We start from the raw sequence: 19,467 nt of genomic DNA, 5'->3' as shown, positions 1-19,467 counted from the left end.
CCCTAGCAGAGTGACCTTTTTTAAAATTTTATTTTTTTAAGATTTTATTTATTTATTCATGAAAGACAGGCAGAGACACAGGCAGAGGGAGAAGCAGGCTCCAAGCAGGGAGCCCCATGCAGGACTCAATCCCGGGACTCCAGGATCACACCCTGAACCAAAGGCGGACACTCAATCCTGAGCCACCCAGGCATCCCCAGGGTCCTGGGATTGAGGCCCACATTGGACTCCTTGCTCAGTGAGGAGCCTGCTTCTCCTTCTCCCCCTGGTTGCACTTTTTTATTTTTTTTAAGATTTTTAAATTTATTCATGAGAGATACAGAAAAAGGCAGAGACATAAGCAGAGGAAGAAACAGGCTCCATGCAGGAAGCCCAATGCCGGACTGGACCCCCGGACTCGGGGATCACGACCCGAGCCAAAGACAGATGTTCCACCGCTGAGCCACTCAGGCACCCACTTCTTTTTCTTATGAAAGAAAAGAAGGAGCCTTCCCTGAAGACCATCTAAAGTTATCCTCCTTTCCGACATAACATCCTATTATCTTCACAATATACAAATCTGTGACATTTTCCTAGCACTCCTCCTGCAGGTTTGAACTTTATTTATTTTTAAGATTTTAGGGATCCCTGGGTGGCTCAGTGGTTTCGCACCTGCCTTTGGCCCAGGGCGCGATCCTGGAGTCCCGGGATGGAGTCCTGCGTCGGGCTCCCGGCATGGAGCCTGCTTCTCCCTCTGCCTGTGTCTCTGCCTCTTTCTCTGTCTATCATAAATAAATAAAAAAATACATCTTTAAAAAAGAAAAAGATTTTATTTGAGAGAGAGCACACGCAAGAGGAACAGCAGGGAAAGAAGCAGGCTCCCTGAGAAGCAGGGAGTCCAATGTGGAGCTCATACCAGGCCCCTGGAATCATGACTTGAGGCAAATGCAGATGCTTAACTAAGCTACCCAGGTGCCCCAGGATTCTTTTTTTTTTTTTTTTTTTTAAGATTTTCTTTATTTATTCATGAGAGACACAGAGAGGCAGAGATACAGGCAGAGGGAGAAGCAGGCTCCTTGTAGGGAGCCCGATGTGGGACTTGATCCCTGGTCTCCAGGATCACAAGCTGAGCCAAAGGCTGCCGCTCAACCGCTGAGCCATCCAATGTGTCCCTGCCCCAGGATTCTAAGACATCTTTCTTTGAGGTAAAATTCACATGCCCTAAAGTTTGTTATTTTAACCATTTTAAAGTGTACAATTCAGTGCCTTAGTATTTTCACAGTATGCTGCAACCATCACCACTAATTCCAGTCTTCATCACCCCCAAAAGCCTTGTACTCTCTAAGCAATTACTCTACAGTCTCCCCACAGGCCTTGACAAGGACTATTTTGTATTGTCTCTATGGGTTTGCCTGTCCTGGAGATTCCATATAAATTGAATCATACAATATATGGCCTTTTGTGTGTGGTTTCCTATCATAGTATTTTTCAAGGTTCATCCATATTGTAGCATTTATCAATGTTTTTTTTTTTTTAAGATTTTATTTATTGGGGATCCCTGGGTGGCTCTGGTTTAGCGCCTGCCTTCCACCCAGGGCATGATCCTGGAGTCCTGGGATCAAGTCCCATATTGGGCTCCCTGCATGGAGCCTGCTTCTCCCTCTGCCTGTCTCTCATGAATAAATAAATAAATCTTAAAAAAAATTATTTATTCATGACAGACACAGAGAGAGGCAGAGACACAGGCAGGAAGAAGCAGGCTCCATACAGGGAGCCTGATGTGGGACTCCATCCTGGATCACACCCTGGGCCAAAGGCGGTGCTAAACCTCTGGGCCACCGGGGCTGCCCATCTATCAGTGTTTTATTTTTTTTTTTAAAGACTTTATTTATTTATTCATAGAGACACAGCTAGAGAGAGAGAGAGAGGCAGAGACACAGGCAGAGGGAGAAGCAGGCACCATGCAGGGAGCCTGATGTGGGACTCGATCCAGGATCTGACCCAGGATCACGCCCTGGGCTGCAGGCAGCGCTAAACCGCTGCATCACCGGGGCTGCCCGTTTTTTGTTTTTAAAGTAGGCTCCATGCGCAGTGTGGGGCTTGAACACAACCTTGAGATCAAGAGTCACATGCTCCAATGACTGAGCCAGCCAAGTGCCCCAGTGCTTCAGAACTTTATATGGCCAAATAGTATTCCACTGTATGGCTATACCACACTTTAATTACTCATTCATCAGTTGATGGACATTTGGCCCATTTTGACTATTTGGCCATTATGAATAATGCTATGAACACTTGGGTACAAGTATCAGAGTATCTGTTTTCAGTTCTCTTGCAATATATATAATGAATTGCCAGGTCATAGGGTAACTTTTCTGACAACTGCCAGATGTTTTGTATATCAGCTGCACTTTACATTCCCATCAGAAATGGAGAAAAAAAAAAAGAAATGTAGGGAGGAGGGCTTGAGATTCTCCACACTTTTTAGTGTATGTGCTGCCAAAGCGAACACTCCACTTTTTAAAAATTCTAGCTGTCCTAGTGTGTATAAATTGGTATCTTATAGTTTTTAAGATTTTATTCACTTATTCACGAGAGAGAGAGAGGCAGAGACATAGGCAGAGGGAGCAGCAGGCTCCACGCAGAGCTCGATGTGGGACTCGATCCTGGGACTCCAGGATCATGCCCTGAGCCTAAGGCAGACGCTCAACCGCTGAGCCGCCCAGGTGTCCTGGTATCACTTCATCTTGATTTGCATTTCCCTAATGATTAATAATGTGGAACATCTTCTCATGTGATTTTTGGTCATTTTGAAGAAATGTCTATTTAAAGTTCTTTGCCCATTTTTAAATTGGGCTAGCTTTCTATTACTGAGTTTCAGAGTTATTTTAATACTCTGGATACCAGTCTTATCAGACATATAATCTGCAAGTATTCTCATTTGGCGAGCTTTTTACCTTGATAGTGTCCTTTGAGGCACACACAAAAAAATTTTTTTAAAGATTTTATTTATTTATTCATGAGAGAAACAGAGAGAGAGGCAGAGACCTAGGCAGAGGGAGACGCAGTCTCCATGCAGGGAGCCCGACACGGGCCTCGATCCCAGGATTCCAGGATCACCCCCTCAACTGAAGGCAGATGCTCAACTGCTGAGCCACCCAGACATCCCGAGGCACAAAAGTTTTTAATCTTGATGAACCAATTTATCTATTTTCCTTTTGTTAGTTGGGCTTTTTGTCTCATCCTTAAGAAATACTCGTATAATCCAAGGCTACAAAGGTGTACACCTATGCTTTAAGAGTTTAATAATTTTAGCTATGTATAGTTCTTTGATGTATTTTAAATCTTTGTATATAGTGTTGATAGTCCTACACTTCATTCTTTTGCATGTAATGAATTATCCCAGCAGCATTTGTTGAAAAAAATCTCTCCCCCCATTGATGGTGGCAGTCTTGTTTCTTTCCTGGATCATGATGCAAACAAAAATAACCAAATAGTTGTTCTAGAAAAAAAAAAATACAACAACCAAAATTAAAAACTGAGTGGATGAGGTAAACAGTTGAAGCGAGAGTTAACTGAAGAGAAAGTCATAATAAATTATTCAGAACTGAAGATTCAAGAATAAAGAATCCAAAAAAAATAATGATTTTTATTTTATACCTAGGCCCATCCTAGCTAATATGGATACAATAAGATTAGCCCTAAGGTAATAACTATTGAAGGTATGTGATGGATTCATTCATGGAGTTCATTACACTGTTGTCTAATTTTGTATATGTCTAAAATTTGCATGATAAAGTATTTCAAAAAAGGATGAAATAAAGGGTTTTTTTCTTTAGGGTCTGAGAACCATAGCCGCATGCTGGTATCACTCCAGGATGGAGGTAAGATATCAGAAGAATCTACAATTCTCTGTTCTGTAGATAGATATAGAACATGCTCTTACTATATACTATTTAATATTAAAATAAACCACCAGGGCGAGGGACCATACATACAGAAGTCTGGAAATATTGCATATTTTGTCATTCCAACCATATGAAATGGTGATGGGGCAAAGTGGCAATCCAGAACTATGGCTTGGTTTCAAAGAATCACAGGATAGAAGTCAGATTTATCATTGTTAGGAGCAACTGATAGGCCAGTTTTGAAATTCAGGATTTTTGAACCTAATAACTCCTGGGTGAGATATGCAGTGAGTTCACATCAACGTTTATTTTTTAAATTTTTAAAATTTAAGTAAACTCTATGCCCAATGAGGGGCTCGAATGTACGACCCTAAGATCAAGAGTTGCATGCTCTACTGAGCCAGCAGGCTCCCTGAGCTCATATCAAAGTTTAGAAATAAAAATGTTAATACGTTGATGAAGAAAGAAATGACAGCAGAATTCCTTTATTCCAGAAATAGTTTAATACAATCGTAGTACAGTTATGAAGTCACATTCAATCCACTGAATATATTCAAGGTATTAATAAAAATATTATACATCTTTACTCACTACCTTAATATAATTAAAGTATTTGGTTCTTATAGATGAGACTACTTGCCGTATTCATTCCTATTTGCACTGCTAATTAAACAGTATGTAAGTAAATCCATGGATTATGGTAGTGGGGCTTTTAGTCCATTTTGACCTGAAGTCTAAGTATCAAAATTGGATATATTTTTTTAAATGCCACAATACTTGAATCCTAGAAAGAATAGTTAACCAATTTAAGGCAAGATATTGAAACTTTTATACAACTTTAATCTGAAAAGATAAAAGAATACTTTATCAAAGATCATACATGCCTTAACAGTTAACTACCTATAGATTTTTATAAAGGCAGTAATAAAATGTCAGTGCAAGTTCTACATTGGGTTCCTCAGTAGAGAAAATAATAGGTTCTTGGAATAAACCATTATTTTCAAATCCCAAAACACTGCAAGAGGAAAGAATTCTAGGGCAGGACTTGTATGTAGCATAATTATTTTTCCTCAGTAAAGACAGGTATAAAACATTGTGATTATACATAAAAATTAGTGTCTTGGCCAGTTTGTTCAAACTTTTGCTTCAGATTTACTTTAATGCAAGCTTTAAAAAAAAATGTTTAAAAAAAAACTGATTTAAAGTCTACTTAAAGTAGTAGTGCAAAGAGGCGCCTGTCCCTTTTTCTTTTCTTTTTTTTTGGTAAGGGCAGAATATTAGCGTTTTACAAAGAAATAACTTATATTAAAATATATGTAAAATATGTGTGTATTTTTTTAATGACCAAAGAAGGCACAAAATGAGTTAAATTAAGAAAAACATTACCACTTGTCCTGACTGATTAACTGTACAGTATTAGTCATAATATACATTTTTAGGTAAGAAATCCAGATTTCTTATAATTGAAAAAGTAACATCACATTTTCTAGCTCTATTATATGTGCTAAAAGACACTGCTGTTAACAGACTGCAAATAGGCAGTACACACTGTGACCAAATAACAATAACCTTTTACCAAGACAAGGGTTTTTTTTGCCTTTTTTACTTTTTTCTTTTTTATTTCCCCCAATGGCTAAATGACAACTCATGGAATGGAATTAGATCTCAAAAGCTTAAGTGGAAATATCTAGCACTTATTTATATCTGAAAAGTACTTATACACTTTAAGGAAATGTTAACTGGGTGTGGAAAAAGTAAATAAACAGTGGTGCTTGATTTGCATTTTAATTAAATTATTAAATAGACAACACATTTTAACATTAAAAAAAAAAGACATTCATATATCATACTAACGGGGTTTCCTACAAATGGACCATTAGTGTTAGGCACCAAAAATTTCAAGTGTGTGTGTGTGTGTGTGTGTGTGTGTGTGTGTATGTGTGTGTTTTAAACCTATCCCACTGATACATCCTCAACTATTCTATTTCTGCTCTGTAGGTTTTACCATTTACATTAAATATCTGCACAGTTCATAAAAATTATGTTATGGTCAACTGAATTAGAGATTGTCCTTTCTCTGTTGGTATTCTTCATTGCATATTGTGTCAGTTACCTCATAGCAACTAGATTACTACAATCTCTATTACCATTTACAAAAGTGTCTTAAATTATATTCTAGGCAAGAGAATATATAAACATTTATTCAAACTAAACACAAAATTATGTATGTGTGCAGTTGAACGAATAATAAAAATGAATCTTATCCTTAATGGTTACTGTAGAATAATTTCAATCATGTCTCTTATGATTCTAAATTCCATTATATTAAGGAAATTAATTCATGTCAATGTATAATGTTTACAAATATAAGTAAGACAGCTTACAAGACAAACTTTGCTATGAAAGTCTACAATAAAATTCAGTCTGGACCCTAGAATTCTTGTCCTGGGCCTCCTGTGAAGAGTCTGCCCTATTCATGGAGTTCTTCTACCAAATAGGAATGGGTACATGAGTGAACAATTTTCACTTGCTTAATGAGAAAGTGGAGTACAGATACATGGAGGTGGGTTACCAAAGTTCAAGTCACACTCCTGGAAGTAAATGGAGGATTATAATGGAATGATGGCATTTAGCATACAGTTACATCGATGACTCTCATTCAGTTATGGGGCAACAAAAACATGAGAAGTAGAAAAAATGATCTTTCTATGGGAAAAACATTAGTAAATGTACATAATTCTTTAGTTACTTGAAATTGAAAATGAGTGAAAACTACTTACTCATTATCAAGTCAGGAAAAGATCAGAATGAAGTGCCAGGGAAGCATATGAAGTTAAGGCACCACTATTTACAACTTCAGTGATTGGCACTTATTCTGAAAAAGGTTTTAAAGACATGGGTGATAAAAAAAAAGCAGTATTATTTTCCCCTACTTCTATAAACTACATAGTAGTTCTGAACATAACTATCTATTATTTGTGCTTTGCTTTCGGCCCTGTGAATAGCAGCTGCATTTTCTGGTAATATCCCGCACCTTTCCTTTCCTTTCCTTTGGTGTTTGTGAACACACACAGTGGTAAAGGCTGTAAAAGGTGCAAAACAGGAAAACAAATGTGCTGTGTCTGTGTAAGAAACAATGCAAAATAGATGGCTGAACTGACATAGTACTATCAGACCAAACTAAAGCTATTACTCTGAATTAATCAAGAGAGGATTAAATCCTTTACCAACTCAAAGTCTTTGTCGGGACTTATTATATATTAAGTTTAGGGTTTATAGCATTCTATATAATGACTCTAAAACATCAATGGCTTCAACATGTTCAAAAAAGTTAATTATGTGACTGGTCCAACAGATGTATTGAAATGCAGTAAGTACATTTACCTTTATTATTTCTGTCCAAGTATAAAAATACTATACAAAATCCCCAAGTATGTATGTGTGTATACACATTTATAACCGTTCTTGCTTCCAAAGCTCAGAAATTCACTAGCTTACAAATAGGTTGCTGCTGTCAGCTGATACCACTTAACCGTCTCTTTGCTCAAGTTGAAATCCTTTAAAGGCAGGGTCACTCCACCCAGGAAAAAATTCTCCCGCAGAGATTCTGCACTAAGAACACTCAGTTGAAGCTGTCTCTGTCTTAAGGTTTCCTTGCTATATCCACTGTACACAAGCTACAGCAAAGGCAAAAAGAAAACAGTAAGTTATAAATTTTTTGTTTGGTTGGCTTCTTGGATTATTTCAAGTAAAAAGAGAAGGGAGATCAGTAGTCAAGTCTACAATTAATGACATTGATTACAAACACATCTGATGGAATTTGTTTCCTACTTTAGATGTGCATTTTGTCTTGGTTTATCATTCCTCTGAGTGTCTGACATAGAAATGCACAAACTAGAAAATTATTATTGGCTAAAAACTAAAAACATGGATTTTCTGAGATGGAAGTATGGGGAAGGGAAAAGCAATTAGGAGGCGGCATGCCTTCAGATGATCTTGGACCTGGGTAGGAGAATGGAAGGAAGCAAGTGGGGATAACTATCATTTTACAAATAATGAAGGATTAGAGTTTTTTTGTTGTTGTCTTTTTTTGTTAGATTTTATATACCATGAAATGATTATCCACACTCTAATGCAAATTTACCAACTACAGATACAGTTTACAACAAATCTGGAATTCTAAAAAGCTCTTTGAAACACCACATTCGACACTTAGATTTTTTTTTTAACAAAGCCTTATCATACTTCTGAGAAAAATCTCTCTAATCTAGTCCTTCTGTTTGACTAATAAAAATTAAAAAACCAACTACGTTTTATTTCTTGAAAGTACAACACTAGTAACTAGGAAAAAAGCCAACACTACTTTTTGAGAATAACACCAACTGGGCTTCACCAGTGTATATGCTTTTATTTTTATTTATTTTTTTTAATTTTTATTTATTTATTATAGTCACACACAGAGAGAGAGAGAGAGAGAGAGAGAGAGAGAGAGAGAGAGGCAGAGACACAGGCAGAGGGAGAAGCAGGCTCCATGCACCGGGAGCCCGATGTGGGACTCAATCCCAGGTCTCCAGGATCGCGCCCTGGGCCAAAGGCAGGTGCTAAAGTGCTGCGTCACCCAGGGATCCCTGTATATGCTTTTAAAGAGCTGAAAGGCTACTCCGGTTTTAACAAACTAACCCTGATGAAAATCCACATTTATTTTCTTCCAAATCTCTATCCCGACATTTTTTGTGTGGATGTAATGTTGATATACTCAAATAATGTTTATCTTAAAAAAAGTAGCTAGGTGTTAGCAGGTTTTGTGTGTGTGTGTGTGTGTGTGTGTGTGTGTGTGTTAGCAGGTTTTAACAGAGGAGTAAGTCTGTAAGTTGACCATGAGTAGCGCAGCAAAGTCAACAGTTTTGCTTTATCCTGTTCAGTTGATGCTTAGCTTACTGCTTTCAGTTTAGAATACTCTGACATGGGTTACTGAAAGGTTAAAAAGAATCAGAAGCAGGATGATTTTGAAACTACATCTTATCAAACAAAAGGAAAGGTAGTGAAGATGTTAAAAGGATAAATAGGAAGGGCATTTGAGAACTTCAGTCATCTGAAGGGCTGCCACATAGGAGAAAGAGCAAGTTCCGTGTGGTTCCAAGCAGTACAACTCAGACCTACAGGTGCAAACTACAGGGAGTGAAGATTATAGCCCAGTATAAAAAACAACCTAAGAGTGGAACTGCCCAAAACAAAGTGGATGGCTTAGAAGTATTTCAGCACAGACTGGACATCCACTTTTTGAAAATATTGTTAGGGGGGAGGTTCAAAGATGGTGGGCTTAATTCCACAACATTTTGTTAAATACCACTATACTGCTACTGATCAGCTCTATTACTACAAAAAATAGTTCTGCAACTGGTACCTATAAATGTTAAAGTGTTTAAAACTTAAAAGCTCAAAAGAACAAACCTAGGACATTTCTAGAAACAATTTTAACTTACCATCTCATTGAATGTTGGATTCCTAGTTTTTCGTGAAATTTTGGTTTTACGTTTGGATGTTTTATGGGTATCTGGAAGTAGGTATGTTTTGACATATGGATTTGGGTCAGCTCCATCCTCAGTAACCTATAAAGAAAAGCATTTCCTTAACAGTAATGCTTCCTACCAAGGTATAGGTTTTCTCTACAATCATCATTATTTATAATCACTCACAAGATCTTTGATGTGCATCACCATGATAAAAAGAGTACCATTTCGGTAAGAGACAGATAATTTCACTGCTCCTCCAATTTGGCCTGGAGTAGGACTGAATGGACCTGCATCTGAAAATATAAATATGTTTATCTTGCTTACAGTGGTACAAACTATGGCATTAAATTTTTTTTTTTAAATATTTAAGGGGATCCCTGGTGGCTCAGCGGTTTAGCAACTGCCTTTGGCCCAGGGCGTGATCCTGGAGTCCCGGGATCGAGTCCCACATTGGGCTCCTTGCACGGAGCCTGCCTCTCCCTTTGTCTCTCTGTCTCTGTGTGTCTCTCATGAATAAATAAATAAATAAATAAATAAAATCTTTAAAAAATAAAAAAAATATTATTTGAGAGTGTGAGACACAAGCAGGGGGAGGGGCAGAGGAAGAAGGAGAAGCAGACTCCCCAGTGAGCAGGGAGCCTGATGTGGGGCTCAATCCCAGGACCCTGAGATGATGACCTGAGCTGAAGGCAGATAATTAACCAACTGAGCCATTCAAGTACCCCCTCTAAAAAATTTTGCTTGAATTCCAAGATCATATGTGGGGAAAGAACAAGGTAAATAACCTAGTAGGCCACTGATTTATTGTTTTTTTAAAAAAATATTTTATTTATTTATTCATGAGAGACAGAGAGAGAGAGAGAGAGAGAGAGAGAGAGAGAGAGAGAGAGAGGCAGAGACACAGGCAGAGGAAGAAGCATGCTCCATGCAAGGAGCCCCACATGGGACTTGATCTCGGGACTCCAGGATCCACACCCTGGCCGAAGGCAGGTGCTAAACCGCTGAGCCACCCAGGCATCCCTGATTTATGGTTCTTTAAAAATCACATTCTATTAGGAAAATTATATTTATCCAGAAATTAAGGGGCTTAAAAGGAATACCCTCCTCTCATTCTCACTGGAATATAGCCAGTAACTCCACTGTCAGTCTATCACATTCAATGAGAAATTATAAACTTGCAAGTCATAGGGAAGCCATGAATTATTAATTAAAAAAAAAAAAAGATGATCATACCTGCTGACCTAGCGAGTCCTTCAGCTTTTTCATCACGAAGTAAAGGGTGGAAAAAAGTACAAACAAGATCACACTAAGATAGAAGAGAAAAAAAAATAATTAAAATATGTATCACAAAAAATAGTATGTTCTTTTTTCAATTATGACAGTTACCTCTGCTACATCCGTTGAAGCACTCATCAAATTCTGTAAATAACTGTTTAACTCAATTTTCCTTTTGGCTGCTACATCTTTTATGTGTGTTCTGCCGAGAACCATCCTATTAGGAAAGCTACAAAAGAAAACACAAACAAATGGGATTTAAATTATTTCACCGGAAAGTATTTACAGAATTAAGCACAATATTTATTTAGAAATACATTATGTTTAAAAAAATATGTGCTTAAATTCAAAGTGGAATTTTAATCCAGAAAGTAAATGTTTGTAATTTCTTCTCAAAGTACTGGAGATAAAACAGTTCAAGTACCTGTTAGCCTTTTATAAATCTTGGTACAAAAGAGATACTGTTTTGCTATTTTGCTACTTATTACTTATTTTCTACTATTTTTTCTAAAGATTACTCCATTCACAAATATTTTATATGTAGTGTATCTTCCAAAATAATCATTACTCTACTGTTATTAGTCCCATACCATGTCGATACTCTGTCCACAAATGACATAGGGCCCAAATCAAGCAAGGTAAACTTAACCTGCTTATTTTGCTGGCAATGAAAAATGAGACTGATGTGCAAATAAACTCTGATGCCCACTTTGTTGACTCTACTCCTGAGATCTAGTCTGAATATACGAGCAACTTGACATAGGAAATCTATTGGTCATTAACTACATTAAAACTGGGGGGTTTTGAAAGGGTAACAGATACAAAACTAAGTCCTAAGATTGTGACCAACAGTCTCAATGCCTCAGCTTATTATTTTTTAGAGGAGTGGCCATAATTATTTCTGCAGTGATTTAAAATATGACTTTTCTTTTTATTTATTTTTTTAAAATTTTATTTATTTATTTATTTATGATAGAGAGAGAGAGAGAGGCAGAGACATAGGCAGATGGAGAAGCAGGCTCCATGCACCGGGAGCCTCACGTGGGATTCGATCCCGGGTCTCCAGGATCACGCCCTGGGCCAAAGGCAGGCGCTAAACCGCTGTGCCACCCAGGGATCCCTAAAATATGACTTTTCTAAAACCGAGATCCCAAACTATTTATGTGTGGTTTTTTTTTAAGATTTATTTATTTATTTATGATAGACATAGAGAGAGACAGGCAGAGACACAGGAGGAGGGAGAAGCAGGCTCCATGCCGGCAGCCTGATGCGGGACTCGATCCCGGGACTCCAGGATCACGCCCTGGGCCAAAGGCAGGCGCTAAACCACTGAGCCACCCAGGGATCCCCATTATCTCGTGTTACTTACTATGATAGAGACAAGAAATTAAAAGCTTCAGCTAAGTTTCTTGATCTCATTGTAAAGGTAGTTGAAGTAATGATTTGACTAACCTGATATGATTAAAAAAAAAAAAAAGCTTAACTGAAATAGAAAGCTAGAAAATCCCCTATTCTATTTTTTTATTTATTCATTTTATTTATTTATTTATTTATTTATTTATTTATTTATTTATTATTTATTTTTATTCTGAAGTCTTTTTTTTTTTTAATGATAGTCACACAGAGAGAGAGAGAGAGAGAGGCAGAGGGAGAAGCAGGCTCCATGCACCGGGAGCCCGACATGGGATTCGATCCCGGGTCTCCAGGACTGCGCCCTGGGTCAAAGGCAGGCACTAAACCGCTGCACCACCCAGGGATCCCTATTTATTTAATTTTTAAAAGATTTTATTTATTTATTCATGAGAGACAGAGAGAGAGAGGCAGAGACACAGGCAGAGGGAGAAGCCAACTCCATGCAGAGAGCCTGACGTGGGACTCAATCCCGGGTCTCCAGGATGACACCCTGGGCTGCAGGCAGCGCTAAACCGCTGCGCCACTGTGGCTACCTGAAAATCCCCTATTTTAATTAAGTTTAGGATCTTGATAATTTATTCACTGTTTACTCATCCAACAAAGCCTTCTTCCTTGTCTAGGTATCAGGCCCTTGTGATACAAAGGAAAATCAGTCACACATGGCCCATTGTAACTTAATAAATGTTTACACAAAACTTTTGACCTATACTTGGTAAGAAATTATCTCCTGGGAAAAAATGGGAACATACCCTGGTAACTTCCAAAGTGGAAAAATAATACTGAGCTTATTGTGAAGTTCCTGGAATTCATCAAAAGTCCGGAACACAAATGATGGTTCAAGCTGTCCTTCCCTCAAAATTCGGACTACATAAATCTGAAAAGAAACCACATCCCAAACACATTAGATTTAAAAACAAAAAAAAAATCACCTTTCCTAACAGAAAATTTATAGCTTGACCATTCTATGTGTAGTCCAAGTGCTTTTAACTTCATAATATATATGTCACTGAGAGGAAACAGCAAACATAAGTAATTGTATTTATGGCACATCTAACTATATCTAAAAGGATATTAATCACTGTAAAGATATAAAAACTTTATATCTTTATATATAGATACAAAACTAAAAAGTGAAAGTCTTCTATTTCCAGGTTTAAATATAATAAATGTATCCTGAAATGTATAAATTTATAAATGTACAAATTTAGTACATTTCCGATGAACATATTACTAAGTTCACTTAAGAGAGTAAGTTGAGAAAGGAAAAATTTATGGTAGCAGGAGGATGAGGGAAAACTTGTCTTAATGCATATTTAAATTATTATAAAGTCACAGTACTTTACAGAGTAAATTACTGTTGTAGAAAAAAGTCATATTTATCTTCATAAGACCAAAAATAAATTCAAAGATATATATAAATTTAGTACATTTAAAATATACCAGCATTATAATACCTATATTATAATGTTACATACTATTATAAATCATTGGGGGAAAGAATGGAATACTCAATAAAATACTAAATAAACTTACAAAAATTTACTAACAATAGGTGAAAATTAAAATAATAAAGTTGCTTTCTAAAATATCAATTTGTCTAAAATTTAAAGACTGTGCTGCAAAGTATTTTCCCCCAAAAAATATTAGCACAAGTATGAAAAACATAATGCTACCTTATGAGGGGTGGTGTGAAATACTAAACATCTTGTTTTTGTTCAAAGATGAACTTTATATATGTATGTGTGTTTAATAATATTTCATTCCTAGAAAGTGGAATGAGAACTGAAGACTTTATGCACTTTTACATAGGCTGAATGTTACAATAAGCAAGCTTTACCTTTAAGAACAAATTGAAGGAAAGAGAAAAAGCAAAATAGCACTACCCTTTAAGTCTTGTCTCTGAAAGGAAGATTATCATTTGTCTCCCATGGTTTGGGAGCAAATTTACCAAGAAGTAAATACCAAAAAACAATTAGGGATTCCTCAAATATTTATTTATTTTTGGACCATCCATGGAGGAAAGAAGTCTGAAAACAACAAATGTTTGGAAATTTAGCATAGTCAGTGAGGGAACCAGGAAAAGACAACAGTAATGCATGCATTCATTAGTCTCTACAAATACTAAAACCAAACTTACATAATGTTTATCTGGATTGTATTTCTTATGGTAAGTGAAAACAGAAACTTCCTTGATTCGACCATCTTGTCTAAACGAGTATGTTTTGGGTGAAAATGAAAGAATGGGCTCATCATTGGAAGGAAGACCAGAAAAACGCAACTGAGCAAGATTGTGAATGAAGAAGTTAAACTTTGTGGCAATGCTTCCCAAACTTGATTCAATAAGCCTACAAAATAATCAGAAAAATATGTTAATAGTAAATGTTCATGAGAAAACATGTTCAGTTCTTTGAATATAATAAAGGATGAAAAATATTTTCATTCTTTTTGTTAAAATATTTTAAGATTTTATTTTTAATTTCTACACCCAACGTGGGGTTCAAACTTAAACCCTGAAATCAAGAGTTGCATGCTCCATCAACTGAGCCAGCCAGGCACCCCTTTTCTTTTTTATCTATCTATCTATCTATCTATCTATCTATCTATCTATCTATCAATCAATCAATCAAAATATATACACCTTCTTTTAAAGTAAGCTCTAGGCCCTTGGGGCTCCTGGATGGCTCAGTTGGTTAAGTGTAAGACTCTTGATTTCCATTCAGGTTATGATCTCAGGGTTGTGAGATCAAGCCCCATGTTGAGCTCCGAGCCGGGCACGGAGCGTGCTTAAGATTCTCTCTCTCTCTTTCTCCGTCTGCCTCATCCATCCATCCATCCATCCATCCATCCATCCATATATACATACATACATAAAGCTCTAGGCTTGGAGCTCAACATGGAGCTTGAACTCATAACCCAAAGATCAAGAGTCACATGCTCTACTAACTGGGCCAGTCAGGTGCCCTAATTTTTTTTAAGATTGATTTTATTTATTTATTTATTTATTTATTTATTTATTTATTTATTTATGAGAGATGGGGGGGTGGGGGGGAGGTGGAGACACAGGCAGAGGGAGATTGATTTATTTTATTTTATTTATTTATTTATTTATTTATTTATTTATTTATGAGAGATGGGGGGGTGGGGGGGAGGTGGAGACACAGGCAGAGGGAGAAGCAGGCTCCATGGAGGGAGCCTGATGTGGGACTTGATCCCGGGACTCCAGGATCATGCCCTGGGCTGAAGACAGGTGCTCAACCGCTGAGCCACCCAGGGATCCTCCCCAATTTTGATTCCTTTTAAGTATTAAGCAGATTCTCACTTTGCCAAGGATTTCTTTTATTCTTCAGGAAAAAAAAAAAAAAGATATTCCATCAGAACAAAACATTTTACCACAAGAAAGTCTCCATTTCATCCCATTCCTCTGTCTCCAAAAAATGATGGTGTATTTCTTGAGCTCTGTGGGATCCAACACTAACCAAAAAACTATTAGGGATAGAGGATGATTGGTATAATGCCAAAAGTGTCAAAAAAGATGATCGTTATTTAATTCCTTTTAATAAACAGGGATGGTGACGCTAAACAGGTATAAAAAGAAGTATCGAAAGTAGTCCAAATAAAATCTCTTTTATCAAATAGTAGATTCTGGTATCAGATTTCTTCTTCAGATAATCATAATTTTCTTCAGTTGAAAAAAGAGGTTTTGAAAGGATAGGGGGTTTGGTGAGGATAAATCTGGAAAGCAGGCTTGGATAAAACATTTTAGGCATGCACAGGGAACAAGAAGTCTCAGAAACAGGATAAAGAAATCCAGAAAGAGGAAAGAGATTCAAAAGAAAAGGCAAGAACCTTTGTGCTCTTTGTGAACCTTACACAAAGGTTCTTGCCTTGCTATGGACTGAATATTTGTATCCTCCAAAATTCATACGTTGAGCCCGAACCCCATAGGATCTTTATGGAGTCAGTAATCAAGATTAGATGAGGTCATACGGATAAAACTCTGATCCAATAGGATCAGTGTTCTTATGAGAAGAAGAAAGCCTAAGCTTTCTTGCTCTTTATCTCCTTCCTTCATATGAGGAAACAAGAAGGCAAATGTCTGTAAGCTAGAGTCCTCACCAGGAAGTGAATCAGCTGGCACCTTGATCTTGGACTTCCCCGCCTCTAGAACTAAAAGTGTCTATTGTTTAGGCCATGTCATCTATGGTATTTTGTTATGGCAGCTCAAGCAGACTAATACATGCCTGCTTTATAGTTTTGCCCAGAGGAGCCCATGAATCTCTTTTGAAAAACAATACAAAATCCATCAATACCTAAATTATCAGGATTAGTTTAGAAGGCTACACAAAAGTCAGCTTCCTTCAATTAAATTCAGCCCAGACTCTTGAGACTAGGGGAGTCCAGTACGGTTTTCTATCTCTTTCCCACTAAGAGGAAGAAGGCAAGAGAAAAAAGAGAGAAAAGAACATGAGCTCATGGGTCCCTCCTTGTTGTGGCATGATAATGAGGTGGTACCTCTAGATAGTGATCAACCTGGTCACTAAACTTTTAGAACATATTTGCCAGGAAGATCTGCTTATAAAGCAAGTATGACAAGTTCAAATGCTAATAATTAGTATATGTGTTTTAAGTACTATGTTCATATAGTAACAATTTACTATAGCAGTGTCCCAGAGTTCAAGGTTTTAAGTATTTTTTTTTTTATTTTTTTTTTTTTATTTATTTATGATAGTCACAGAGAGAGAGAGAGAGAGAGAGAGAGAGAGACAGAGACAAAGGCAGAGGGAGAAGCAGGCTCCATGCACCGGGAGCCCGATGTGGGACTCGATCCCGGGTCTCCGGGACCGCGCCCTGGGCCAAAGGCAAGCGCCAAACCACTGCGCCACCCAGGGATCCCAAGTTCAAGGTTTTAGATATTTATGGTATCAATGAAAATTGTTATGGCAAAATCCTGAAAAAGTACAGATACTTATTAGCACAGATATTATTTTAGAAAAAAACAAAACAAAACACCACCTTATACTTGGCACTATAGAACATGTGTTTTGCAGAAATAGTTCATAAAGATGTTTATAATTGAAGTTATATACTGAAAACAACTTGAGCTATTTCAAGAGAAATAAATTTATTTTTAAAAGTGTTGTTGCAAATCCTTTACATGTATTCAGTACATATAAACTCTGACATAAAATATACTTTTGATAAAGCTACTATTTGCTAATACTGTCAATTATTTCCTGAAAATCAGATTTTTGATATATACCATTAGTTTAAACTAAGGAAAACAAGCCAAAGCTCAGCGCCTTCTCTAAAATACTTAAATATACCTTACCTAGTAAAGAAAATTGTAGCTTCTGCATCTGTAGTTTGGGGTTGAAGAGCATCTCTAACATACTTCAAGTCTTGAATACTTGTAAGTTCTGGTAACCCTGAAGGAATCATCTATAGAAAGGGAAAAAGAGTTTGGGAGTTAAACTTTTTAAAAAGTCTGTTCCCTACCTGTCCCTTAAAAGCTGGCCAAGTAATTACAACTAAAGCAAACAAAATAATCACAGTTTTGAGGAGTTTGTATTTGTGTTCTAGGGACCTAAGTGATTCAGTTATAAATGAGAAAAACTGAGGTCAAGGAAGTCAATTGTTAGAAGTCTCAAAGCCAGTTTATTGAATAAAAGCTGTGAAATCCAGACCTTTTGTCTAGTCCTGTTTTTATGTCAAGTTCAGTCACAATAATCATAGTGGAGGTTTACTTTTAACTTATTCCACATCCAGAAAAGTACAGAAACCTGAACGCAATCAAATTATTATAATTATTTTTTAAAGGTTTTATTTATTTATTCATGAGACACAGGCAGAGGGAGAAGCTGGCTCCCTGCAGGGAACTCGATGCGGGCAGAACATGAACCCTAGACCCCAGGATCACGCCCTGAGCTGAAGGCAGACTCTCAACTGCTGAGCCATCTAGGCGTCCCAGAACACATCCAAATTATGTGGATGTGTATATATTAACAAAATATGTTCTAGCATCCCAGATCACTCTCTCAGGGTCCTTTTCAGTTACTTTTACTTCTCACCCCCAAGGCAGATGTGACTTATTTTTTGTATTTTAGATAAATGGTGTCTGGCATATTTTACATAGCAGCTATTTTTGAATATTTTGGTAATAATATTTCTGACATTTGAAACTACAGTAAATTTTATTCCAAAATATCCTTCTTTAGATATTGAAACACAGAGCATTAATGTAAATTAATTAAAAGCTTGTAAAAGCACAGAGTTACCAGTGAAAGGAGGTTAAGAAAGAGGTTTGTTTGCTTTCTTATTAAGTTGTAGGCCTGACAGCAGAGGTCCACAAACAACTGGAAACGAATGGTAGGCTTTTCACCCCCATTAATGACATATGCCATATCCGAGGTCAGCACAAAAGGAGCCCGATCCCTATTTAAAAAAAAAGTACACAACACAAAGTATTATTTACAGAAGATATTCAAACAGTGCTGTTATCACATGGTTACTGAACTAAGCTGTCTAAGCCACAGCAATTTCCAACTGGGAAATTTAGTATCGGGCAGGCTTGAATCTGCATTAAAACTTATAAATTTGCATTTTCAGGAAAGCCATCATTTAATCAATCTCACTATTTAGATAAAATATATTTACAAATTTTTTTCCAAGATGGTATTTATACATCTATACACTCAAGTAGAGATCAAACAGTAGTTATGCAGAGAAAAATTTTGTACTCATTGCCATTATACCAACGGGAAAATTTCTAATAGGTACCATTAGCTGGATAAAATATACCTTAATTCATTTCAACAAAGGTTACTACCCACACACATTACCTGTTCTTATCTACCAAATGGTAGTCATCTCTTAGGGTCTTTTTTTACCCCTAGTCATGCTTAATGGGAGCTATAAGGCAATGAACAAGAGGAAAAGAGACAAGATCTGGGACATTAATTTGTTAAAAAAAAGGCTTTCTTTTAAAATAAATTGTGTCCACTAATTAAAATCAATGTTATGCCTAAATCTGTCAAAGAAAGGTTCATCAATATACACATAACATTCTGATCCTATCAAAATAAAGACATTTTTAGCATGTTTGAAATGACTGAACTCAAAATCAATGACCTCTTGAAATAATCTGAATTAAGCAAACCAGAGTTTCAGCTTTCTTGGGAAGAAAAAAATGGACAGAGGAGGGATGCTAAGCTTGTAAAGAGCTGACATTAAAACCGTCAAAAACTTAACCATTATGTGGTAAAGGAGGTCAATTTCTTTTTCAAGTAAAAATTATTGTGGAAACTCTTCCAGATATACACACACATGATAGATGGATAGATACAGATAATCTTATTAATACCTTTTGGAAAGTGATTCCG

The 19,467-nt window shown here is 36.7% G+C and overlaps 1 protein-coding gene across 3 annotated transcripts in view; it reads right to left on the bottom strand.

The window, feature by feature from the left end:
• Positions 1-4,371: 4,371 nt before the first annotated feature.
• The window catches only part of PIK3C2A (phosphatidylinositol-4-phosphate 3-kinase catalytic subunit type 2 alpha), a 115,432-nt gene continuing 100,336 nt past the window's right edge, over positions 4,372-19,467 (bottom strand). For all 3 annotated transcript variants that reach the window (XM_026008186.2, XM_026008183.2, XM_026008185.2), the window contains exons 25-33: positions 18,364-18,520; positions 17,418-17,527; positions 14,226-14,433; positions 12,838-12,962; positions 10,787-10,904; positions 10,634-10,706; positions 9,584-9,693; positions 9,371-9,496; positions 4,372-7,564 (exon numbers count right to left, since the gene is read on the bottom strand). In XM_026008186.2, the coding sequence (XP_025863971.1) occupies positions 7,382-7,564; positions 9,371-9,496; positions 9,584-9,693; positions 10,634-10,706; positions 10,787-10,904; positions 12,838-12,962; positions 14,226-14,433; positions 17,418-17,527; positions 18,364-18,520 (1,210 nt within the window). In that variant the 3' untranslated portion in view covers positions 4,372-7,381. The remainder of the gene's footprint in view (positions 7,565-9,370; positions 9,497-9,583; positions 9,694-10,633; positions 10,707-10,786; positions 10,905-12,837; positions 12,963-14,225; positions 14,434-17,417; positions 17,528-18,363; positions 18,521-19,467) is intronic.

This window comes from Vulpes vulpes, chromosome 11 (genome assembly GCF_048418805.1).
Source record: "Vulpes vulpes isolate BD-2025 chromosome 11, VulVul3, whole genome shotgun sequence".
Taxonomy (NCBI): Eukaryota; Metazoa; Chordata; class Mammalia; order Carnivora; family Canidae; genus Vulpes; species Vulpes vulpes.
This window is presented reverse-complemented; position numbering and strand designations above follow the sequence as displayed.